Here is a 21,749-nt window from a genome sequence, read left to right as displayed (position 1 = left end):
AGGCACCGTTATTGTGCATGAAGGCGCAGTAAAGGGTGCGGGGGCGCCTTTCTAGTGCTAGCCATGGCTAAACACGGGAAACGCTACACTGCACGTAATCCAGTTGCGAGGACGGGAGGTACCTCCATTGTATGTCAATTATTATTGAGCAGGAAAGCTGTCTTGTAGTTTTTGCAACTCGTTTATTGAATAGCAATTTCAGTTGTGGACAACAGTTTACAAATGAGGTCTATAGTATGCACAACACGAGCGCTGTTTTGAATTGAAAAAAAAAAAAAAGTGTTTACTGAAGAGAAGCATGGCCCGTGGCCTGCTTAATTCCATTCTTTTTATCTTTCTCGATTTTTTTTAAAGAGGAGGCAACAGAGGAATCAGAATCACATTCGTTTCCCTGTGTGCGACCTACGAGGAATTCCATGAGGATGCTGTGCGGCCAGCAATTCGGCGTTCTTATTTAAGAGAAGGATGTCTCGTGACTTTTGAGTTAGGGACAATAGGGATGATCAGATGGCGTCTGTTGCGCGGGAAAGCGTTTTCTCTCTCTCCGCCGCGCCTTTGATAACGATGGTGATGATGGAAAGAATTCTTACTATCAAGGAACACAGTTAATATTAAACTTATTCGAGTGCCGGCGAGCGTTTGAACGATGCAGTAACAACAGGAAAGGGAAAAACATCATGACCTTGTCAGGCGCCGCACGCCGGCGCTGCGTACACATATTTCACGTGTAGTGAGGGTCAGGATCATCTGGACAACGCCCCCTGTGTCTGCGCACTTGGTGGACGTCGGGAGAGGAGGCGCAAGAGTGTCACCTGCCGCTGCCATGTTCTCTCAAGGATTGCAGAAATTATCCCCCCCCCCCCCTTTCACCACCACACAGCTTTTCTTCGTGTGGGCAGGTACCGCCTATGTTCCCGATGTCGGCGCCGTGAGGTATGTAGCGTGAGGGGCACACTAAGTTACCATGGTTACATACATCCGGGCTCTCGGTTTGTGTTTTGGTTTGACTTCTTTGACCGTGTCGACTCGCCAGGCTCTTGTAGTGTTAAAGCTTGCTCGAGAGCATAATCGAAGTTGCTCGACTGGTTAGATTCATAGTTCAATCCTCGATTGACGTGAAAAACTGGCGACTTTTACAAAAACGCGCCACTGGCACTGCAATCGCCGGCGCGCGCCTTTTTAGGTTTGGTGGCGCTCTCTATCGCGTGAAGCGTGAAAAACTTTGCCGGAGTTTATTGTTTTGCCATTGCTGTGGAACGGTTTCTATTGCAGTCATTGGAGTCCTATTTAACTGGCACTGCCCCCAAAAATAAAAAGAAGCATCTAGTATAAGAAAGACCTATTTATGTAAAAGCGTGCGAGCCTCAAAGATCAGCGTTTTGCTATGAAGAAAACATAAACTAAATCTTGTGTGTGCTTCGAATGCTCATTGTGTTCTTCTCTAAACTTTACTGCGTTTCACTCAGCCATTGTTCTGAGCATGACATCATTGTCTCAGTCATGGAAGGAGGAAAATACTTTTTTCCTTCCTCCAAGGTGGCATTTGTGTCCAGGCAGCAAAGTTGTGCTACTATAAACTGCCCGCCGTTCTACAATCATTGAGTTTCTCCTCAGATATTATTACTGCTGCCAGTTCAACCACATTCGTGCTGAAAGCAGTGAACACGAAGTGCATGTGTACGAGCGGAACGCCAACCCACCCTATGAACCCACCCGCTTTTAGTAAAATAACATGGCAGCCATGACGTCTACACCTACTCAAAAGCATAGCCTCTAAGATTTGTTATTACTAATGATGGTGATGAGTGCTCAGGGCGTCAGCGTTGACCGTTGTCTGGGACCGTGAGTTTGGTCATTGTCACAAGTTTCGATTTGAAATATTCAAAGTAACACAAAAATAATAAATTATCTTTATTGCTGTTTGTAAAACTTGCATGAAATGTCTCAATAAGCCAGGAAAGAAACATCTCTGGGGAAAAAAAGAAAGACGACGTACGGAGCTGCGGCTTATGGGCGTCAGCGGCAGCGGTGATGTTCGCCGTATGAGAGTGCTAGGCGCTGTGCTTTCTTTGTTCCCTCCTTGGATAATATAATCGTAGTAATTCCTGCACAATGTCCGGATTACCGAGGAGAATCATCAAGGTAAATAGGCCCGGATCCATCGGCGAGCGGGCGCAGGCCGCGCTCTGAGCGAGCGCTGTCGCCTCGGCAACTGCCGGTGCCCCATGGAGTCTTGTATGACGTTGACATTAGGCCTTACTCGCGGTGGCATAGCCGGCTTTTGAGAACTCGGGCCGCTAAACGCCCCGTCGCGAGTAGCGGTGACCGAAAACTGTGCGTACGAGTGTCTTTTCAAGCCATTTCGACCGCAGTTTGCGGAGTCCGCAGGGCTACGCTCAACGAGCGTGGCTGCGGAAGCCGAAAGCTAGGAACCGTCGTGGGGCGGAGTGCAATTACTTGCCAAGATTCGAGCATTTTCCGCCCCAGGCTTGGCACGGAAAGAACGATCGCTCTCTGGCCCGCGAACGTACGAATGTTGCGAGCTTCCCTTAAAATTTTTTCCTGTTTGAGTGTACTTTCTGGTGCGGCAGTTTTCATTTCACCGCTCGTAGTCGGGTTGGGTGAGATCGCGTGTGGGTATCGGCTCCCCTTCTCTGACCGTTTTCTCCTTTTCGTTTTTCTTGCAGGAAACGCAGCGCCTCATGGCCGAACCTGTGCCGGGCATTAGTGCAATTCCGGACGAACAGAACGCGAGGTATTTTCACGTTGTCGTAGCCGGTCCCGAAGGGGTAAGTACTCGGCCAGTCATCCTTAACGAAACCTTGACCTCGGACGTTCCCCCTCCCCGAAGAAAAAAAAAAAAAAATGCTTGAGTGGGCGATGCCTTGCAGAGAACCATACTCCGGTTGTAAACAGAAGCCTGTAAACTGTTACTGATTTATTCTAGGCCTCCTAGAGCTTTCGCAGTGAAACGAGCCTGGGCTTTTTTTTTTGTAAATTCTAGAACGTTCGGCGTGTTCGTCAGCTGTGGCCGGCAAGCTTCAGCAGTGATCTTGCCGCGGCGTTGTGTAGTCATTAAACAAGTGCCGTGATGCCACCGTAGCAGAGATCCGGGCTCGCAGTATTGTGCAACCTATCGATCTGCTTGGCTGAAAATTTATCGGTGAAGTGTCACTCCATAGCAGGCGGTCGACACGTGACGATCGGCCGCAAATCAATGTGAAAACCAATCGTAACGGCAACTAATCGATGCAGGATATAGTAGTGAGAATACGCGCTTTATGTCAAGCCGTTCAGATAGTTTGCATTCTCGGAAGTCCGCCTAGTGACGCTGCGTACTTGAAAGGTAAAAACTTACGTGGAGTTTTACTGGAAACTGTGTTGCAACCATCGTGCACTGTGCAGTAAAGGATTGCACGATGCGTTTCTCGTAGGGATGAGTGTTTTACTGGCAGTGATAACCGCGTTTCTATGGCAACGTCACGTACCTCGAGATCACCTGGGGAAATGGCTACTGCTGTCTAAACGGCAGCACCAATGATTCCATTTGGGAGAGCCTAGGTGGTGTTTAACCAAACTGAATGTATGCAGTGTGTGTATGTGCAGGTTTGTGTGCACTTCGAATTCACTGTAATGCAGTCGCATTGCCTACAAGATTTACCCGTGTACACGATAGTGTTCATTCCCATTAAAACAGCGCTTAGGTCCCCTTACCTCAGTGTTGGCCGTTGATGCCTGTTTGAGTCGCATTCAGCCAATTACAAATGAAGGTTTCTTTTGCCCCGTCTCGATACAACAGTACAGTCTCAATCACACTTGTCTAGAGCGACCAGTCGCCTGCTTCAGCTGCTGTTCTTTTTTTTTTTTTTTGCAAAAATATGCAGAGACCGACACCGTAATGATACCAAACATAGTCACACTACATGCAGAGTCCTTGTGCTATAATTCAAGCATGAACAGAGACTTGCCGCTAGCGCGAGGTAGCAGCTGCAGCCTTCGCTGCTGTGCACGCAACTGCTTTAGATAAGTGTGATCCGGACATTACTGCATGCAGTATTCATGGCAGAACACGAGTTAACTGTGTTTGTTCCGTTTTCTGAAATAAAACTAGGTTTTGCAAGAATACTTCATCGCTGTGTTAGGAACCTCATATGTTGTGTTTGTGTCAGAGCATTGCACGCAGGTTTGCACGTTTGTTAGCATGGCTAGTTAAGCGAGTCTGTATGCTAACAGGCTTTGATAAACATGCAGCGCAGCGCAAATGAAGGACGAAGAATGTACGACACCGAGGGCCAACTTACAACTGAAACCTTATTGCATTCACATTCATATTTGTTTGTGCCATGCTGCATGTTTACCTAGGTACATTTGTTAGGCCACACATCCTCCTATGCGCCATCTCTCTGACTGCGATTGCCACGAGGCATCGCCCCATAAAGTGAAGCAGGCAGCTTGTGTGCTCCGCGCAGCAATGGATGGCACTGTATGTGTATCAGCTAGAGAGTTTGCATGGCAACTGTTTACACAAGCTACAGATGTATGGGTGTGGTGGATGGAAATAATCCATGCAAGAAATAAAGGATGCACAGCTTCAGTTAATTTGGGTGCATCTTTAAGAACCCCAGGTGGTTTAAATCAACCCGAAGTTCACCAATGTGGCCTGCCTGATAATCGTATTGTGGTTTTAGTATGTAAAACACCGGGAATTGTTATTATTAACTGCTGCAAGGCACAAGGTTTGCAATAATTGCGCTAGGAATTGTGATGCCACTATGTTTTGTGCTTGTCCTCACACTGTGTGCAGCCTTGAAACACCATGCAATCTTAAGTTAGCAGCTGGACTAATTTCAGCCCTTGTGTCACTTCGGTTTCCCTCTCATTGTGTTTTCCTGTTCCCTTGCAGTCGCCGTTTGAAGGAGGAGTGTTTAAATTGGAACTGTTTCTTCCCGAAGAGTACCCGATGCTTGCTCCCAAAGTGCGCTTCATGACAAAGATCTACCACCCCAACATAGACAAGCTAGGTCGTATATGTCTGGACATTCTCAAAGGTGAGAACTGTTTCCTTGACGTTTCAGTTTGCATGCGGAAAGTGGTGAAGAAGTTCTAGTTGCGCATCTTTGAAACCTGTGCTATGCTGTGCCTGTGGATTTGTCGCATGTGTGGCATCGGGAAGTCGGTCCTCCCGAATCGCCTCACGACAAGCCAAAGGCCTGGCTGGATCATCCGGGGTCTCGCATGCACAAAATTGCTTTTTTTTAGATGTGAAGCAGCTTTTGCTCGGGGCTGCGTCCGTCCTTCCATTGGCGACCATCCACTCAGGAAGCATGTGTGCTGGCACACGATAGCGCGTTCGGGCCTGTGTAATGGGCTGGGTAAGACGCTGTGGCCTCTCCCCCTTACACTCTCTCAGCAATCACGTGATGGCGTCGGGGAACGAGATTCTGCAGATGCGCGATCAACCTGCGTGGTGTGCTCCAACAAGAGTTCGGGACGAGTAGCAGCAACAGCAACTACAGTGAATTCATGGTGGGCTCCACTTGCAAGGACGCTTAGCATCGGGCGAGGTGCCCGTGATGAATGGAACGGAAGTCGACCCATGCACTGCTTCGCATCCCCACATGGTTCCCTTTAGTGGGAGATGGTGTAATTTTTTTCATATTTTCGAAAATGAAATGGACGGGAAACGCCACTGCCTACAGTCGGATACAAGAAGACAGGCGAGGCCCTACCTGGATCACTGAAGTGTGGCAGCCGATTTTCTCCGCAGCTAAAGAACTATAGTAGGTTGCAACATAAGAAATCCAGAGAGGCCCCACCCAGATTGACCAAAGCGCAGCAGCCGATCGCCTCTGCAGCTAAAGAAATAGTCCCGCTCATGCACTGCACAATGTTCTCTGAAGGCGGGGTCACCATATGGTTGGCTCATGATGTCAGTCTGGTGTGCAGACCTTTTGGGGCAGGCTTGTGTACATCCATCTTTGAGGAGGAAATGCCGCAGACTTCTAAAGTTATGCCCGGCTATTGTCCCAATCATGAGCTTAGCGATGTTCTTCAACGGCGGAATCACCGACAGTCTCACTTTTGACGTCAGTCTAGAGCATGCGCTCATTGGTGCAGGCTTGTGCGCGTCCGCTTTGGAGGTGAAAATGTCGCTGCCCTCTGAAGTTGTGCCTGACTATAGAAGTATTGTATGCTGAACGAGTTGGTATTCCATAATTAAGCTGAGAAACGAGATGGAGGCAGGAGTGGTCGACACTTGCAAACTAACCACTGTGGTTTGTTGTCAGAAACGTGAAATGTAAAGCATAAAATAACAGCGAGGTGAACTACTTCTGCATAGTAACTTTTAGCACAGCAAAATGACACAAGAAAGACTACAGTAATTTTTTTGTGCTAGAAGTGACTGTGGACAAGCATCAACAAGCCCATCCTGTCAGCGCATTGTGTTGTACTACTTCTGACTCGTGCAGCAACTGAGAAGGCCTCACCAGAAACATGTCTCCGTCTTATGACTTGCATCAATTCTTGCCTCCATCTCTTCTGTCTCGCACTTTTCATCTTAACTATGCACTTTTGGGGGGCTATTTTGTAAGCGTTCTGTCACAGAACGGAGGCGGTCCGTTCTATCGGGCCGCACGCGATTGGTGGAGGCTCGGTTGACGGTCAAGACCTGAGAATAGGCAAGAACGGTCTCAACGATAGGACGGATGCAAAACAGTCTCCGGACGACTTGGATTGTATCGAAACGTAAGCGCTGGGGCCGGGGAATAATAATTTTGATCCAATCCAAGTCGTCCGAAGACCGTTCTTGCCTATTCTCACGTCTTGATCATCAAACGAGCCTCCACCAATCGCGTGTGGCCCGATAGAACGGATCGCCTCCGTTCTGTGACGGAACGCTTACAAAATAGCCCCCTTGGTTTCCGTATCCTTAGTTACCTCATTCGTCGTAGAATGCGTAGTGTCAAGGTCCTCAACGAGTGCACGTCATTCATATTTCAGACAAGTGGAGCCCGGCGCTGCAGATCCGCACGGTGCTGTTGTCCATCCAAGCTCTGCTCAGTGCCCCTAACCCCGACGACCCCTTGGCAAACGACGTGGCCGAGCAGTGGAAGGTCAACGAGGCAGAAGCCATCAGAACAGGTCTGTCCCGAGGGATGGGTTTGCTGCCTGCTTCATTCGACACACTTTGTGGCTTTAGTCGACCGTATATTGCTAGGGGCAGAATGCATTTATTGGATATGTTCCTGTTCGCCACATTACCGAAGTCTCTAAAATGATCCATTTGCTCCGGTCTAACATACCCACAATACGAAGGTTTCTGAAAAATGTTATGGTTCGTTTGCTTGGGTATGACACACCTGCCCAGCTACCAAAGTTTATGAAAAGGTTTATGATCCCTTTGCTCGGGTCTAGCATACCTTCCCACAGTACCAAGGTATCCGAGAAGCTTTTGTCACCTGTGGTAACTCTGAGACATCTGTAATCGGCGACTCCTCTTATTGGAGAACCACTAACAGTGTAGATGAGAAGGATATTTATTGTTTGCGATATGTATTATTGTACATGAAAAAGAAATTTGTCATCCACACATTTGTAATGGAAAACTAAAGAAGGAATTGATACGGATTTCCCTGAAACACAGCTTCCTAGTTGATGAAAAATGTCTCCTTCTCAGGGGGTCAGGTTTCAGTCCAGCGCTTTTGTGTACCATCAGCTGTACCATCTGTACTGGGAGGCTAGCAGGTTGCAGCATTGAGTCCAGTTGAGAATAATGTTAGTGAGTCTGAGTTCGGTTGAGCAAAATTTTCGTGAGTCTGAGTCCAAGTGAGCCCTCAGAGCAAAATATATTTCTTGAGTGAGTTTGGGTGAGCTCCAATTTGTTTTCCGTCATATGTCTCTGAATTCAGTTTCATCGATTAATCTGAACACCATACGTCTTTTTATTGCGCTGTAAGCTGATCGAAAATGAACTATAACCAACTAGCCCAGATTTCCCTTTTTGTGGTATAGGGAACCCAAGCTCAAGCTTGCGGCGCGACAACAGCGCCACGCTGCGGCTCTGGAGAGAAGCTCTGGCGCAACTGGGGGCATGCGCGGCCGACTCGGCCTGTTTGTCGGCAGCGGGAACACGCTCGCGCGCGCGTCCACGCGTTCCTCAGTTGGTGCGGGGAACTGGGGCGCCATGCCGGCAGCTTGGTATGCTGAACTGAGAGGCTCGCTGTACAAAGCTGCATTTCCGCGTTGGCAGAAGCGACCTCGCGGATGCGAGGTCCGAAGTATTGCTGTGTCGTGGGCTGCCACAACAGTGCAGACAACACCAAGGCATGCGATTCACATGTGAAACTGTATCAGTTCCCGGGCATGTCGCATGAGATATAAAGGCGACAAGCGTGGATCACCGCAATAAGGAGAATCAAGTATGTCCTTGTTGATAGCACTGTCTCACCTTCTGTTTTGGCTGTCTCAGTTCACCGCTTTCATTCGTTTCGACTACCTATATCAGTACGTAACGCGGCGCATGCACACAACGATTACAGTAATGATTACTCGCTGTCTTCTCGCATTATGAAAGTCCAGTTACGGTTGTAGCTGAAACAACTTTGTGTTTTGATTCCCCATGTTCGTGAGACCTACCCATCGTTGTCGAACGTTCACACTATTCACACTAGCGTTATACCGCGGTTAGCGTTGCGCGGTTGGTTGAATTCAACTGAACTCTGCACATTGTCAAAAGTTTGGCGCCTGCAATTTACGCTTCGGGAAGGCTGCTTTATCACGCCGGAACGGAGATGTTCATGCACCAGGTTTTATATGCCTGTAAAGTCAATATTCTCATAAAAAGAGAGTGCAAGCATGACGCGAGAGCCGAAAAAATGAGGCGAGCAGTTCAACTTTCCTCGAAGTGGCTAAAGCTCAGCTAGCTGCCTTGCGTCTAAATCAGCGGGTGATGCTGCAGTGGCACGGAGGACTTGACTCTAACCTTCTCAGGCTTTTCTAGTACCATGGCCGTATAATTTCTTTTTTTTGCACGCCGCAAACGTTTGTTCACGAAAGTACGTGGCTGCTACTGCAAGCATGCCATATCAAAACAATAATCATATGCTTCATACTCCACAACGCACAACATCGATAGCGTGCACAGCTTCACTTCGCAGTTCATATGGACCGTTACGTATCTTCAACATGACAGAATGAGTCGTACATCGAGGTATAAGTCCTACAGGGTGTTACCGCGACTTTGAAAATGCACTTCGTGTTGATTGACGAGCCTTTCTCCTTTTGTCATGTTCACTTTTCGGAAGTGCCTGTCCAGCTCGGAGATCTTTTTGAAGCCGCGCTGCAGGCGGTAGATTGTGAGGCGACGCGAATGTACTGCGAGAGCTCTGCACGTGCGCGGAAGCGAGCGGCGTCGCGGGTGTCAAGAACGGAGAACGCTCGTTGCATGCTCCCAGTTTGTATTTTCTGCCAAAGATGGTGCTGCCTGTCAAGAGCAGCAGAGCCACTAAGCGATGCTTGGGAAGCCTATAGCTACTACTTGCGCTCCTCTTAAGAAAATGGGACTGGGGTAAAACACATTATTCCCACGTTCTTCAGAGCGGAAGTAACTATACTACGAATTCCTACCAACTAGCACAAATCAGTACCCTTCAAAGTCATAGTAATTATTTTCTCAAAAGTCAATTACAAATATTTCGAGCAGGCACAATGCTTTGTGTCAAGGGAGTGAGCACGATGTCAAAAGCAGCTCGTCATCGAGTTTACTCTCTGATGTGCGAGACTGCTGTTCTGATAAAACAAACTTCAACGCCGAGAATGCCCTCTCCACATTGGCCTGCGTGACAGGCACACGAAAGTCCACTTGTGTTAATATAAACATTTCTGGTTGCCACTGTTCTCGTTTTTTCGCACAATTTCAACACATCTTTACTTTGGAATTCCTGCCTCACCTACGTGCTAATACTCTGCTCTGAGATATGCATTATTGTACACGTTGCATGACCTCGGTTGTTTTGGATGGCCAAGTTTTCCCGTGAACCGAAATGATAAAGTTTCATTTACGTTTTCATTCCAGTCAAAAATAAAGCTTTTTTTTTTTTCGTTTTTTGGTTTTCGTTCCGTTCCGACGCACTTGTTGTAGTGTCTCCTATACAGAAGTCTGCTGTAAAGGTGTGCTGAGAATAGTACAGGCCTTCATTTCAAGTCGGCTACATGTGATTGCATGCTTCAACAGAATTCATTGTGTACAAAGCTGAATCGGCAGAAGAGATGGGAAAGATTGGCATACCACTGCAGATCAATATGTTAATGTGGATGGTCCTTGTAAGCAGGTAAGCTGTAACAAGGTTATACTGTATGGGAACAATGTCTAGCATGCAGTATAAACTGGAAATGCAGCACCTTTTACAAATTAGCGACATCACTTAGCTTCTTGTAGATTCAACTAGGTCAGCAACTACATTCAGTTTCAACGAAGCGCCACCAATGTATCGAAACAAAACATTGCACTCTCATTTGATTCTTGGCAACACACTTGACAGGTGGGCATACTGGCGGGGTGAACAGTGCACTGTGAGCACTCCTTAGTTTTAGTTGGTCATGTAGATTACGTTAAGAGGGTTAATGTGATGCTGGGAACCCATTCAAATAGTTAGGCAGCTGTGAATGATAAGCTTTTGACGAATCATACGGTGTCTAACACTGCCACCGTCAGCCTTCTGAAGTGTTAAAACAGTAGATATGGTTGAAGTGATTCCAAAATGCTTTTGTGCAGCCCTGTTGCTTGTTCAACGGCCTTCACACTTTTGGATTGAGCAGTACAGCTGTATATACAATTGTCACAACATCTATGTAGGAGACTTCCAGAATGGTGGTCTGTAGACTCAATGCCACTTGTAAGTCACTGCTGTGGATGATGTACCGACAGCTGTCGGGTCAATAGTGTAGTGTATTCAACAGCGGCGAAAAAAGTATTTGAGAAGGATACTCTGCCGAGTGATGACAGCATGTGCTAGCGTCGCAGCCGAGCATGGAGGAAATCAGTTTTTGTTGCAACGTGACAAATGACTCTTCCGGCATGTATGCATCATTTACATACTCTTTTACGGAGGCCACACACAAAAGCTGCGAAACCTTCTAACTTTTTGTAAGTTTTGCCAGATTTCGTTTGGCAGTGTCAAGAAACAGAAGTGATGGACATTTTAGCAGCAGTTACTACTAAATATTGCCGCAATTACATGCCACCTCAGCCTTGAAATGAGCTACGAGCAGGGATGCCTGAAATTGGATGATGAAGCGCCATTGAATGGCCTTGAGTCAGTGAGCCCCTGCAGAAAGCAAGCTTTGACGTCTCCACAGGCCAACTTGCACAACAGAGGGTGTACTGGGATGCCAAAGCGAGTGTGTTCAGCTTCATGCACTCAATGGAGTGGTGCTAGACTTACTAAAACCTGAGGAGGCTATAACAATAGGTGCAGGTACCTTGTACGCAGCGTGTTCACAATTCCCACTGTAAACAATATGTTTAAAGAGTAACAAGGGAAGCTATTGTCACTGCAACCAGCAGCCAAAGTGTTGCAAGGTAACTCAAAATGAAACCGACAATGTGTGAACAGTGTACAGATGCAATGTTAGTGTAATTGAACTGGCAGTTTCTCTTTTAAGTGTGTCGGTTGAAAAACTCGTGCCAATCATAATTTGCTGTTTAGCTACAACCGTTCACGTGTTAACAGAGTTTTTGTGCTAGCATAGTGCAAAATGCTTGCTTTAGCGTTAACATGGGCCGTTTTGCTTGCGATCGGGGATAATCTAGATCAGATTTCTTGAGTGCGGTCAACAAAGGCCACTGTTACATGGTCCATACTAATCTGGATCAACTTGGCGTAGACGTCAGTCAAATCTCAGTCTGGCTCTGCAGATCACTGTTGTCTCTATGCCGATCAGGCCTGATAGCGATTCAGCGTGACTGTGTAGCAGCTCCCGATACTGATCAAAACTAATCTGGATCGACCCTGATCACGATCAGAAGTGCCCACATGATGCTGGCATTGCCCTTTATGTGCTTGTCCTATCTCCTTCTGTGTCTTGTTACCCGCCACGGTGGTCTAGTGATTATGGTGCTCAACTGCTGACCCGCAGGTCGCGGCATTGAGTCCCGCCTGCGGAGGCCGCATTTTCGGTGGAGGTGCACATTTAGGTGCACGTTAAAGAGCCCCAGGTGTTCGAAATTTCCGGAGCCCTCCACTGCGGCATCTCTCATAATCATATTGTGGTTTTGGGACGTTAAAACCCAAGAATTATTATTATATTCTGTGTCTTGTTTTACATTCTTTCACGCTGAATTCCTCTGTCGTAAATTACCATCTTGCCCAACGGCCTATTCCAAAGTGCCATTGTTTGCCCTAGCGATCTTTGTTGAAAACTTGCCATCACAGCCACATTAACTCACAGCTGGTCCTTTCTTTTTTTTTTTCTATGTTTCAGCGAGAGAATGGACAAGGCAATACGCAATGGACGTCTGAGGCATAGCAAGAGGGAGGTGGCAATGGCTAACGGCGACAATGCTTTTGAGGAAGTGTTTTTTTCTTAAAAACAGCAAGCTTGAGAGGAACTAAGTACACAAGACAACAAGAACCGAAGAAGGAGGAGCAGGAGGACACTGTCGCCGATGTGGCCCAAAACATGGCACCCGCTGCGGTGCTGACCGTGGGGCCACGATTGTGTTTTTCCGCCACGTTTTTTCATCATCCATCGCTCTTCTAGATGGGGGGGGGGGGGCTTGGCCAGACTGAGCGTGAAACTGGTGCGAGAGGTTTTGGGAAGGGCCGTCGTCGTCGTCATCGGCGTGTCTCCGTTTCCGAGCTCGTCGTCTTTTGTCAATTTTGTCTCCCTTTTTTTTTCTGTCTCTCTGCCTTATTGAAATCCTGCTTGCTTTCCCTTTCCAACAGTATCTGCCTTTTCTTTAACCTTTTTTTTTTCTTTGCCCCGAATTGCCGGTGTTTCGGTGAAACTGTGAATACCGTCGTGGCCTTGTAAATAATTGCTCCCCCTCTTTTTCAAGTTATTTTCTCAAATGACGGGTGATGATGATGATGATTGTGGTACTAGTGATTGAAAATGTGACTTAACGATTGCCACTGCGACTGCCCTCAATGCTGCATCCCCCCCTGCCTTGATGGATGATGATGATGCCACGCCTTGCTTGTATCTCCTCTTCCTCAGAAGTCCCCCCTCCCGGCTCGTGCTTACTTTTTTTTTGCCTTCCTGTCTTGTGTTTGTGATTCAGTTGAGACACGGATGACGACAGACGCCCAACTCTTCTCTGGATTACGACAACAGTGTGTGCATGTGTGCAGTTGGGTTTTGTTTTCATTTTTTTGCGACTTTTTTTTTCTGGGGGGGGGGAATTGGGAGGGGGGGTCTTGGAGGGTGTATGGAGCTATACATGAAATGTGCACTTAGGAAACCATTATTATGAATTTTTCCTTTTCAAAGGTCTTGTACAAAGTCTCAAAATAAATTTTTTTTTCTTTTTAAAAATTGACACGTAGTCTGCTGTGTTGGTTCATAATTTAAAAGAATGCTGCGATCAGTGTTCGTCATATTAAATTCAAGATATAAATGGTGACGCCATGCAAAAGTTAGGCCACGCCAACTTTCTGTTGGAAAAATTCGTACACTCTGATCCACTTGTTTGTTCGCAAGAGAGGGCTACCTACACTGTATTATAAAATACGAATGGTCACTCCGAGTCACAAGACTATTACCTATGCCAAAATACCTTAAATACGAACAACTGTCGCGGAATATTCAGTTGAAGGACCACTGTTCATTGATTGTATCACCAACGTAAAATTAAGCCAAGCCCTCAGGTTGACTTAACAGGAGTGAGGCTTGCTTGCTTGTTCCTTATAACTGGCCTTCACCACGGAATTCATTGCTTTACTTTTTCTGTTGTCATAACCCAATCTTTCTTGCACTGAATGATTTAAAGTAGCACTTTAGGAATACCAGCATTAGCATTTATTACTCTCCAGTATCCCTTTATTGCAGCTTACCGAGTTCATCAGATGAGAGGAATCTTTTGTGACTGTCACAGAATATTCAGTTGAAGTACCACTGTTCATTGATTGTCTCATCAACGTAAAAGTAAGCAAGAATGATTTGAGTCCAGATATAACGTGTGCTTGCATTTAAAGGGCCCCTAAATTACCCGGCTGTCGAAATTTACTTGTGGTGTCACAGTTGCGCACTAGTATACAACGAAGACGTAGCTGCGAGAATTTTTCGAAATGGTGTAATCGCAGAGTTACGCGCGTTTGGTGATCGAAATGCGGCCCTTGCTCTTCGCTACACTTCGTAACTTGGCTCGTCCCTCCTCCTGGCTGAACGGCGAGGACAAAAGCAGGGACCGCGTGTACCTGCAGGCAGACAAACAGGTTCTTGCGGCTGCTGTCATGACCAGGTTCTCTTGGTGACGTCACCGCCAACGCTGTTGATAATGAAAGGCTCGGACAGGAGTGCGGCTTCACTCTAGAAGCATAATTTCCACTCTAGCATTTCCTTTTAAACCTCCTGGTCAAGGACAATAACACTTTCAATAAGATGTGACACGCACGTTTCTTTCAAGCCAGTTACGCCATGACGTCTGTAGATTAATTTGAAATGGTGCTAGTGGAACTTGATTTTGCGGTTAAGAACGCCGACATTAATGATGTGTAACGTGACGAAGTGGTCGTGTGAGTGGTGGGACTTGCACGCAGCACTATGGATGTAAACCTGTGCTGTTTGTAATAAATTGATGTGTGTTCAACATGACACGGATGCCGTTGCATCGAAATATAAGCGTGACTGTTAAATTTTAAATTTACATTTGCATAAAGACCTTTGTAATATTGTTTAGTTTGCGTAGTCATTGTTACTTTTTAGCGTAAGCGTCACTAAAAATCTTCGCAGGCAAAAACCTCAGATGCCTCATCAAACACGAAAAGTGAACGTCGGCGCTGGCAGTGTCAGTACGAGTGATGCAGAAAAATCATGCTATGACGACACCCTATGACGTCACAGGTCAACAAAATTCGTGACGTCACATCACATTATGACGTCATCACCTGACATCGTTGCTTGGTCAAAGGTGGGCGGATCACTGATGCACTGCAAAACTACGTTGGGTGCGAAAAGCTTTCGAGCAGGATGAATACAATCGACCGAGAAAGAACAAGAAGATGGGTCAATTCCACGCCAAACGTCCCATTGGCGAGTCGCAACCATCTCAAATGTACTCGAAAGAAATCGTGCTGATTCCTTGCATTGAAAACAGCGAATTGCTAGAATATTTAGGATAGAAAAACGATTTTTGGTCACGTGGGAGCCTTCCGAACTTCACAGGATATCGTCTAAGCATTGTTTGTCAGAAAAATTATTCTGAGAATATCGTCTCTTGTTTCAATACCAAATTTGGCTTAGATATTAAGCAAAGGCATTTGCCTAAGGTGTTCAAATTTCAATGTTACTGCAATTTTTCAGTCTTAATGCCTCGAGTAAATTTGCCAAAATGTTCCATGTTTACATTTTTCCCCTTATAATATTGTGCTATGCATGAATATCTAAGTAATGAATACTTACTCTACAGAAGGCATATTTTGTGTTAAAAATATTTTCAGGCCACTGATGTTTCTAAATTTTGCAAGAAAGAAATCCCAAATTTGAGAAAATCATCATTTTGGTCCACATTGAGACGCAGTTTACACCACGTAATGCTCCAATTAAAAATCAGCTTTATACCTCAATCAAAAGGAAATAAACAATTCTTCAGATATGGCAAGTTTTATCATTACAATTCTTGTTTTAAGAAAGAAACTCAACTTTTTGAGATTCCTCATTGACAGCTATCTTCCCATTTGGTCATACGGCAGCTTCCTTATTGAAGTACCCCATTGCCGTCAATGGGGAACTCTAAAAATTACTCCCATTAGTGCTGCATTTTATCAGCATATTGGCCAAATATCAAATCTGTCGAGATTTGAGCGCAGTGCGTACCACTGTTAGAGTTCCCGCTGATAATGATTTTTTATGGCTATGTGCATAATTTGTGTAGTCGCACTTTTTAATTATTCATAGCAATTAAGGCACTCGGATAGCTGAAGCTTGTCTTCAAGTTATCTCACTGAACATCGAGAATTTCAGCAAAGACGCTCTTGGCTTGCGAGAGCTATTCGCAGGATTTGGCTGAAAGTTACGCTCGACAAAGAGCGCATGTGACTTATTTCCTTACACTGGGATATTCGAGAAACCTATCCCCTCAAAGAACAATGTACTTCATTTCTTCTGATTAGGAACTTCGTAGGACCTAGTTGACGCCGCCAGAATCTATGACATCACGGCGTTTGTCGAGGGAATTTAAAGGTGGCGTCGCCACCCGCATTTTCTTTTCGCGCATTTTCTCGCCTACCACGAGTCATCTCGCGGCGAGCCTGGTGATTTTGAAATAGTGAGAGAGAGTAATTTACTAATATGATTCGTCCCGTTAGTGCCCTTTGCCAACACACAGCCCGCCATTCTAGCGAGGAGGGGGGAGGTGGGGAGGTGTCGCAGATCCCTTGTAAATACTGGTGGTGAGGGCGAGACAACCCCCGAGAACCCCTTGACGTTAACAGTTGCACTCCTTGGGGTGTTTCTTTTTATTCCCGCAACAATAACATATCTTGCGTGCGTGCTATCAGCGTGACATGGGTGTGTCCAGATAAGATCGAACACGATTGCGAGACCATTGTTCTGGGTGTAATGCCTAGACCTACAGTAAATTTCATCAAAATCGGGAATGGTGACCGGGACCTCGTGTTCGATCTTCTCTGGACACCCCCACATAGCAATTCCTGATAGGAAGATGGCAAGCGCCGCGTTGTCAAGAAAGGAAATGCGAGCAACTCACACAACAGTTATTGTTGGGGGACAGAAAATACTCCCCAAAAGGTGCAAATTCTCTTTAGAGTGTATACTCACATTCAAAGAAGAAAGAAGAGTCATTTTACTCTTCTCTGAGCGTTCTGGCTTGCGTCGTAGATGACTCTCTTTAAAGAGGCAGTGAACTCTCTTCTTAGATCACTATACTCTCTTCGGAGAGTCGTGTGACCCACAAGAGAGTTAACGTGTCTCTTATATACAAAAGAAAAGAGACAGAGCTCTGTCCACAGTTCCAGCGATGGCATATGGTAGTGTTCGGGTCCTGCCGATGTTCCATATAGCGTCTAGTTCAAGCGATTTTCTATACGTGTTCCTGTCCCCCTGTCACATCTGGTACTAGACACGAGAACAGTCAGTCCTCGTGTTTAGCGTAGCCAGTGGACCCTCACCCCCCTCCCAATTTTTCAGTTTTTCATGTGGCCCGTAGCGAAGAATTTTTTTCGGTGAGAGGGGGCAATGGCTGAAGGCCTTGGCTATTCGAGAAAAACATCATCTATTTTCATTATTTATTATTTACTTTCGGTAAAACACCCCCCTTAATCAAAATTTGGGGGAAGAAAAGGGCGCCCCCCCCCCCCTCTCGAAAACATTTCTGGCTACCCCCTTGATGTACTGTTGTAAGCGATGTTCTAGTTGATTTTGTCCCTTCGTCAATGCCACTTGCCATAGATTCGCGGGCTTCAACCTTGGCATTTAGCGCTTACTCGGCTCGTCCCACAAAGGGGGCCGCGTGGCCACCAGCAGTCAGCAGCCAGGTTCCCTTCTGGAAGTCACAATTTTTTTTTTTGTCTTCCCACCCGTATGATGATAGTTGGAGAGACAACAAACGCCTCGTGCGTGCACTCTTGCGCACCTGCTGCTTGACCCGTTTTTACCGCACAGAAAAACAGAAAGGAAAAAAATGAAAGAGAAACAACTGCTCGTGACCCACCGCGGTGAAGCATTCCTTTGTTGTCTCTCGGCCCCTCAGCCGAGAGGTCCGTCCGTGTGTAGGAACAGCTTGTACTTGCACTGCGTGTAAGACGAGCTCTCTCTCTCTCTCGTTTTGAATTCTTTTCTCGTTCGTTTGAGCTTTCGTTTTACTTGACTTGCGCGTAGCTTGTTAAGCGCCGTCTCGGGAGACCCCTGCGGCCCACGTCCCAAACTCGGTCGCCGCGGTGTTGTTCTTCGAGCTGGTGCATGGTGTTGGCGGGCGCGCGGAGGTGTAGCGGGTTTTGTTGCATCGGCGCCAAGCGATGACTGAGCGCACGCGGAATTAAAGAAAAAGACGGCATAGAAGACGGTCGTGTCATCACGCCGCGGTTCCTGTGAACCAGCCGCGACGGACTTTTAAACTTTACTACGTAACAAGTCTCGGGTTTTTACCCCGCCAGCCGGTACCCGCTGCGGATGCCGAACTCGGAAAGCGAGAGCTTCATATTTTGCGCTGTCAGCGCTAGGCACGTACGTATATATGCGTGTATCCGCATAGCCATGCGCAGGGTACCGCAGTAGGGGCAGGGGGGAGGGGATCGCCTCCTACAATTTTCGTCCCCCCAACCCCCTGCCGCCGCACAATAAAACAATCCTGGCGCCTCACCTGATTAGGGGAGTTCACCATACAGCCTGTCGAGTCCTGCCCCGCAACCGCCTTTGGGCGCCTGTCACAAAAATACCAGAAAAACTAAACGCTCACTCGCGTAGGGGGAACAATTTATTTCCGGTGAATCGTGGATCTCAAGTTACGCATTCCTCTGCATTTGCGACGCTATATACGCGCGGTAACTGCAGCCAAGACCTTGCCTGAGCAATGACGCCTATAGCAAAGTTTTACACACAGTCAATGTTCTCGGCTATTCGGGGTCATTTCAAATGAGGTATGCATGAGCTATCATGAGCTTCGACGTGCTCCCCCCCCTCCCCCCAATAATAAAACAATTACTGTTACAAGAGCAAATCTGCGTACTCCCCCAAACCTCTCCTGTTCTAGTTGAGGGCTGGGAGGGGGGGGGGGGAGGAGCAGGGCGCCCCTGTAGGGAGCCTTCGTACATGCACTACCTAGGTACACAAACTACCATATTTATGAAAGGGGCGGGGGTCGCCCCTCCCATCCATATATCGTCTTGCAGAGCGTTCTGGTCGTCGACCATGGAGAAGGGCATCACGCGCCATTTCTCATTGTCATTAGGTTGTCTTGGTTAACAGTTTCGACAAAAGGAATGGTGTATCGTTTTCTTTTCCATGAGTGTAGATGTAGACTTCACAACTAGGGCACGATGACTAAATTTATGCAAAGCGCCGCAAATATTCAATGATCACCTTTAAAAGAATGCGTCCAGTTCAAAGCGTGCAGAATACACACAGCGTAGCTTCGTACGTCGAGCAGGAGACCGCCAACGTCACCGAAACGTATACCGGAGGTCGCGGTCACAACGTATCGCAAACTGCGCCTCTCGCGCCGGCGGCCGGTGGTTTATTTGCATATACACTGAAATCATCATCCGGGTGGATCTCGCTCGTGGTTCGATGACGGTATACTAAACATTGCAGCCTGGCGTAGTGTTGCTGAAAGCTGCCAACTTGCATGACCCTTGCTTCTCTTGCAAACGCTAGGGCAACCGTCTCTCTCAGCCCACTGAATGATGTATTGACTCGGCTTTTGTCGTAAATGTGTCGTGCTATAGAGCGGGGGTCTCAAGCTCACCTCAGCTAGCGGGTCACAGTCACGAAATTTAGTTCCGCAAGGGCCGGAACAGAGAACGAGGTGAGCAGGGGAGGGGGGGGGGGGATTAACAAATTTGTCACCTGACACTGCAATTTGAAAGAACGCATTTCTCACATCTCAGATATGATGGATCATTTCTGAATGGGACTTGGCGTCAGGATTCCAGAAACATATCACTTGTGATCTCCAAAATGACTAATCTAGACGCCGATTGTGAAATATAGATTTTGTTCCGCGGTTATGTTTCAACGCATGGTGACCGCATGGGGGGTGCCTCAGGGAAAAAAAAAAAAAAAAATCCTTCAGACCAGTCTCGCCTTTGTAGCTTACCCGAACACAGCGTTATTAATCGCAATAGCCGAACATTTCGCAATAGTTTCCGAATATTTTATTCCCTATTGTGAAGCCGCGGGCCGCTTGTTTGAGACCCCAGCTATGTGTCAGTGCGCGTTAAAGCAAATAAAATCAAGTTTATTTCAACATACAACTTATGTTGAGGACCGTGCACAAAAAGTCAGCCGGGCATGACGTGGTCCACGGCCCCGTTTTACAGGCAGCAACAAAACAACAAATTATCAACGCAGTTTAACACTCAAAAAGAAAAATAGGCTTTAAACACTAACTGTGAAACTATTATCAGGATAACTGTTGTTATCCTGTAGAACTCCAAGTATAGTCGATAGAAGGGAGAGCCCTCCACTTTGTCGTCTCCCATAGCCAGAGTCTAACTAACCAACCAACTTCGTTATACAGGGCAATTCATTGTAAAGGTACACCATAGCGCTCACAATATAGCAGTGACGTAAGGAATCCTTTGTTGTGCAGCGTTGTAGAAGCGTTCGCTGCAGGAGGGTCCTACACTGTACTTAATCTAGATTTCATAACCACTCGTCGCATATGTCTCGTCGTCATGGTTACGCGCATTTTCTTGGCGGAAGAAAGTATCCATAACAGTAAAAAAACTTCGTGTATTCATTTAGAACTCCGTCCCAGCTCCGTGGCGCGCTGGGTGATGTACAGAATTAAATGTGTTTAATCAAGTAAAGCCATTCTGCGTGCTATTCTGTTCAGTTTCGCCATGCTACTGTATCGCTATTTCTGGCGACGTTGAACGCCTTCGTAGTTTCAGTGGCCCTGAACTTTTTTTTTTCTCGATAGTTGGCAAGTTTTACAAGTTGGCAAGCTTCCGATTTATATTGCATCTCTCCCTCTTTAAATTTCGATAGCGTGCCCTTAGACATAATAAAACTCGATGTCAAAGGTACACGAACAAATTTGATTCGCGCAGAAATTATAGCAGCGATCATATCATTGTTGGATCCAACGATGATATGATCGGTGGATCCAACGATCAAGGTCAGGTGGTCGGCCAAGCCTGAGGCCTGTTGCACGGATGTGGCAAGCCCACAGCAAGTGTGTCACTGTCGCATTGTGGAATGGGGCGTCACAAAATGGGTAATATATATTGCACCATTTTATATCATGCATGGGCGCAACCTGAACTTTATTCCGGGAGGAGGTAGGTTTACACGCTCCTTCTGTGAATGTTTGTTGCACGCCATGCACGGACATATCGTATCCGATCATGCGTTCGTGGCCGACCCTTCGATACTTTACGCCGGAACTGTAAGTTGCATGCAAACTACAAGCATTAATTGGCAGGCTAATCGGTCTTGCATTGTAGAAGCGATAAATTAGCACAAAGAAAAGACAGTCGACGCAATAAAGCGCTTGTCCCTGTCTCCATTCTTTCTCTTTTCAGTTATTGTTCTTTCACTCGCATCAATTTATCCTTTCCGTTCCACCGGCACACAAGCGTGAACAGTTCGTGAAAAGCATTTTGTTGTAATACAAGGATATCGCAATGCCCGCAAACCGCTTTTTATATAAAGGAGCTTAGTCGATACGACTCCGAACAATGGAGCAGTCGGGCAAGGCTTGCGCGTGACGTATTCTAACCCATCGAGACCACCTGTTCAAATCGCGGCGCCTTCTAGCTCCTTCAAGAGCGCACGTGATACATAGGCGCGTGTTTGCATGTACATGCATGCGGTGAGAGGGAGAGAAGGAGAGAGAAAGGGAA

The 21,749-nt window shown here is 46.7% G+C and overlaps 1 protein-coding gene across 1 annotated transcript; it reads left to right on the top strand.

The window, feature by feature from the left end:
- Window positions 1-1,949: 1,949 nt before the first annotated feature.
- LOC119371891 (ubiquitin-conjugating enzyme E2 N) lies at window positions 1,950-13,537 on the top strand. The gene is made up of 5 exons (XM_037642345.2): window positions 1,950-2,142; window positions 2,688-2,789; window positions 4,904-5,048; window positions 7,003-7,143; window positions 12,484-13,537. Exons 1-5 carry the CDS (start codon window positions 2,113-2,115, stop codon window positions 12,519-12,521), a joined length of 456 nt encoding a protein of 151 aa, XP_037498273.1. The 5' UTR covers window positions 1,950-2,112; the 3' UTR covers window positions 12,522-13,537.
- The last annotated feature ends 8,212 nt before the right edge of the window (window positions 13,538-21,749 follow it).

The sequence above is a fragment of the Rhipicephalus sanguineus genome, chromosome 10 (genome assembly GCF_013339695.2).
Source record: "Rhipicephalus sanguineus isolate Rsan-2018 chromosome 10, BIME_Rsan_1.4, whole genome shotgun sequence".
In the NCBI taxonomy this organism is placed as follows: Eukaryota; Metazoa; Arthropoda; class Arachnida; order Ixodida; family Ixodidae; genus Rhipicephalus; species Rhipicephalus sanguineus.
Note: the sequence above shows the minus strand (reverse complement) of the source record. Positions and strands in the feature narration are given on the sequence as shown.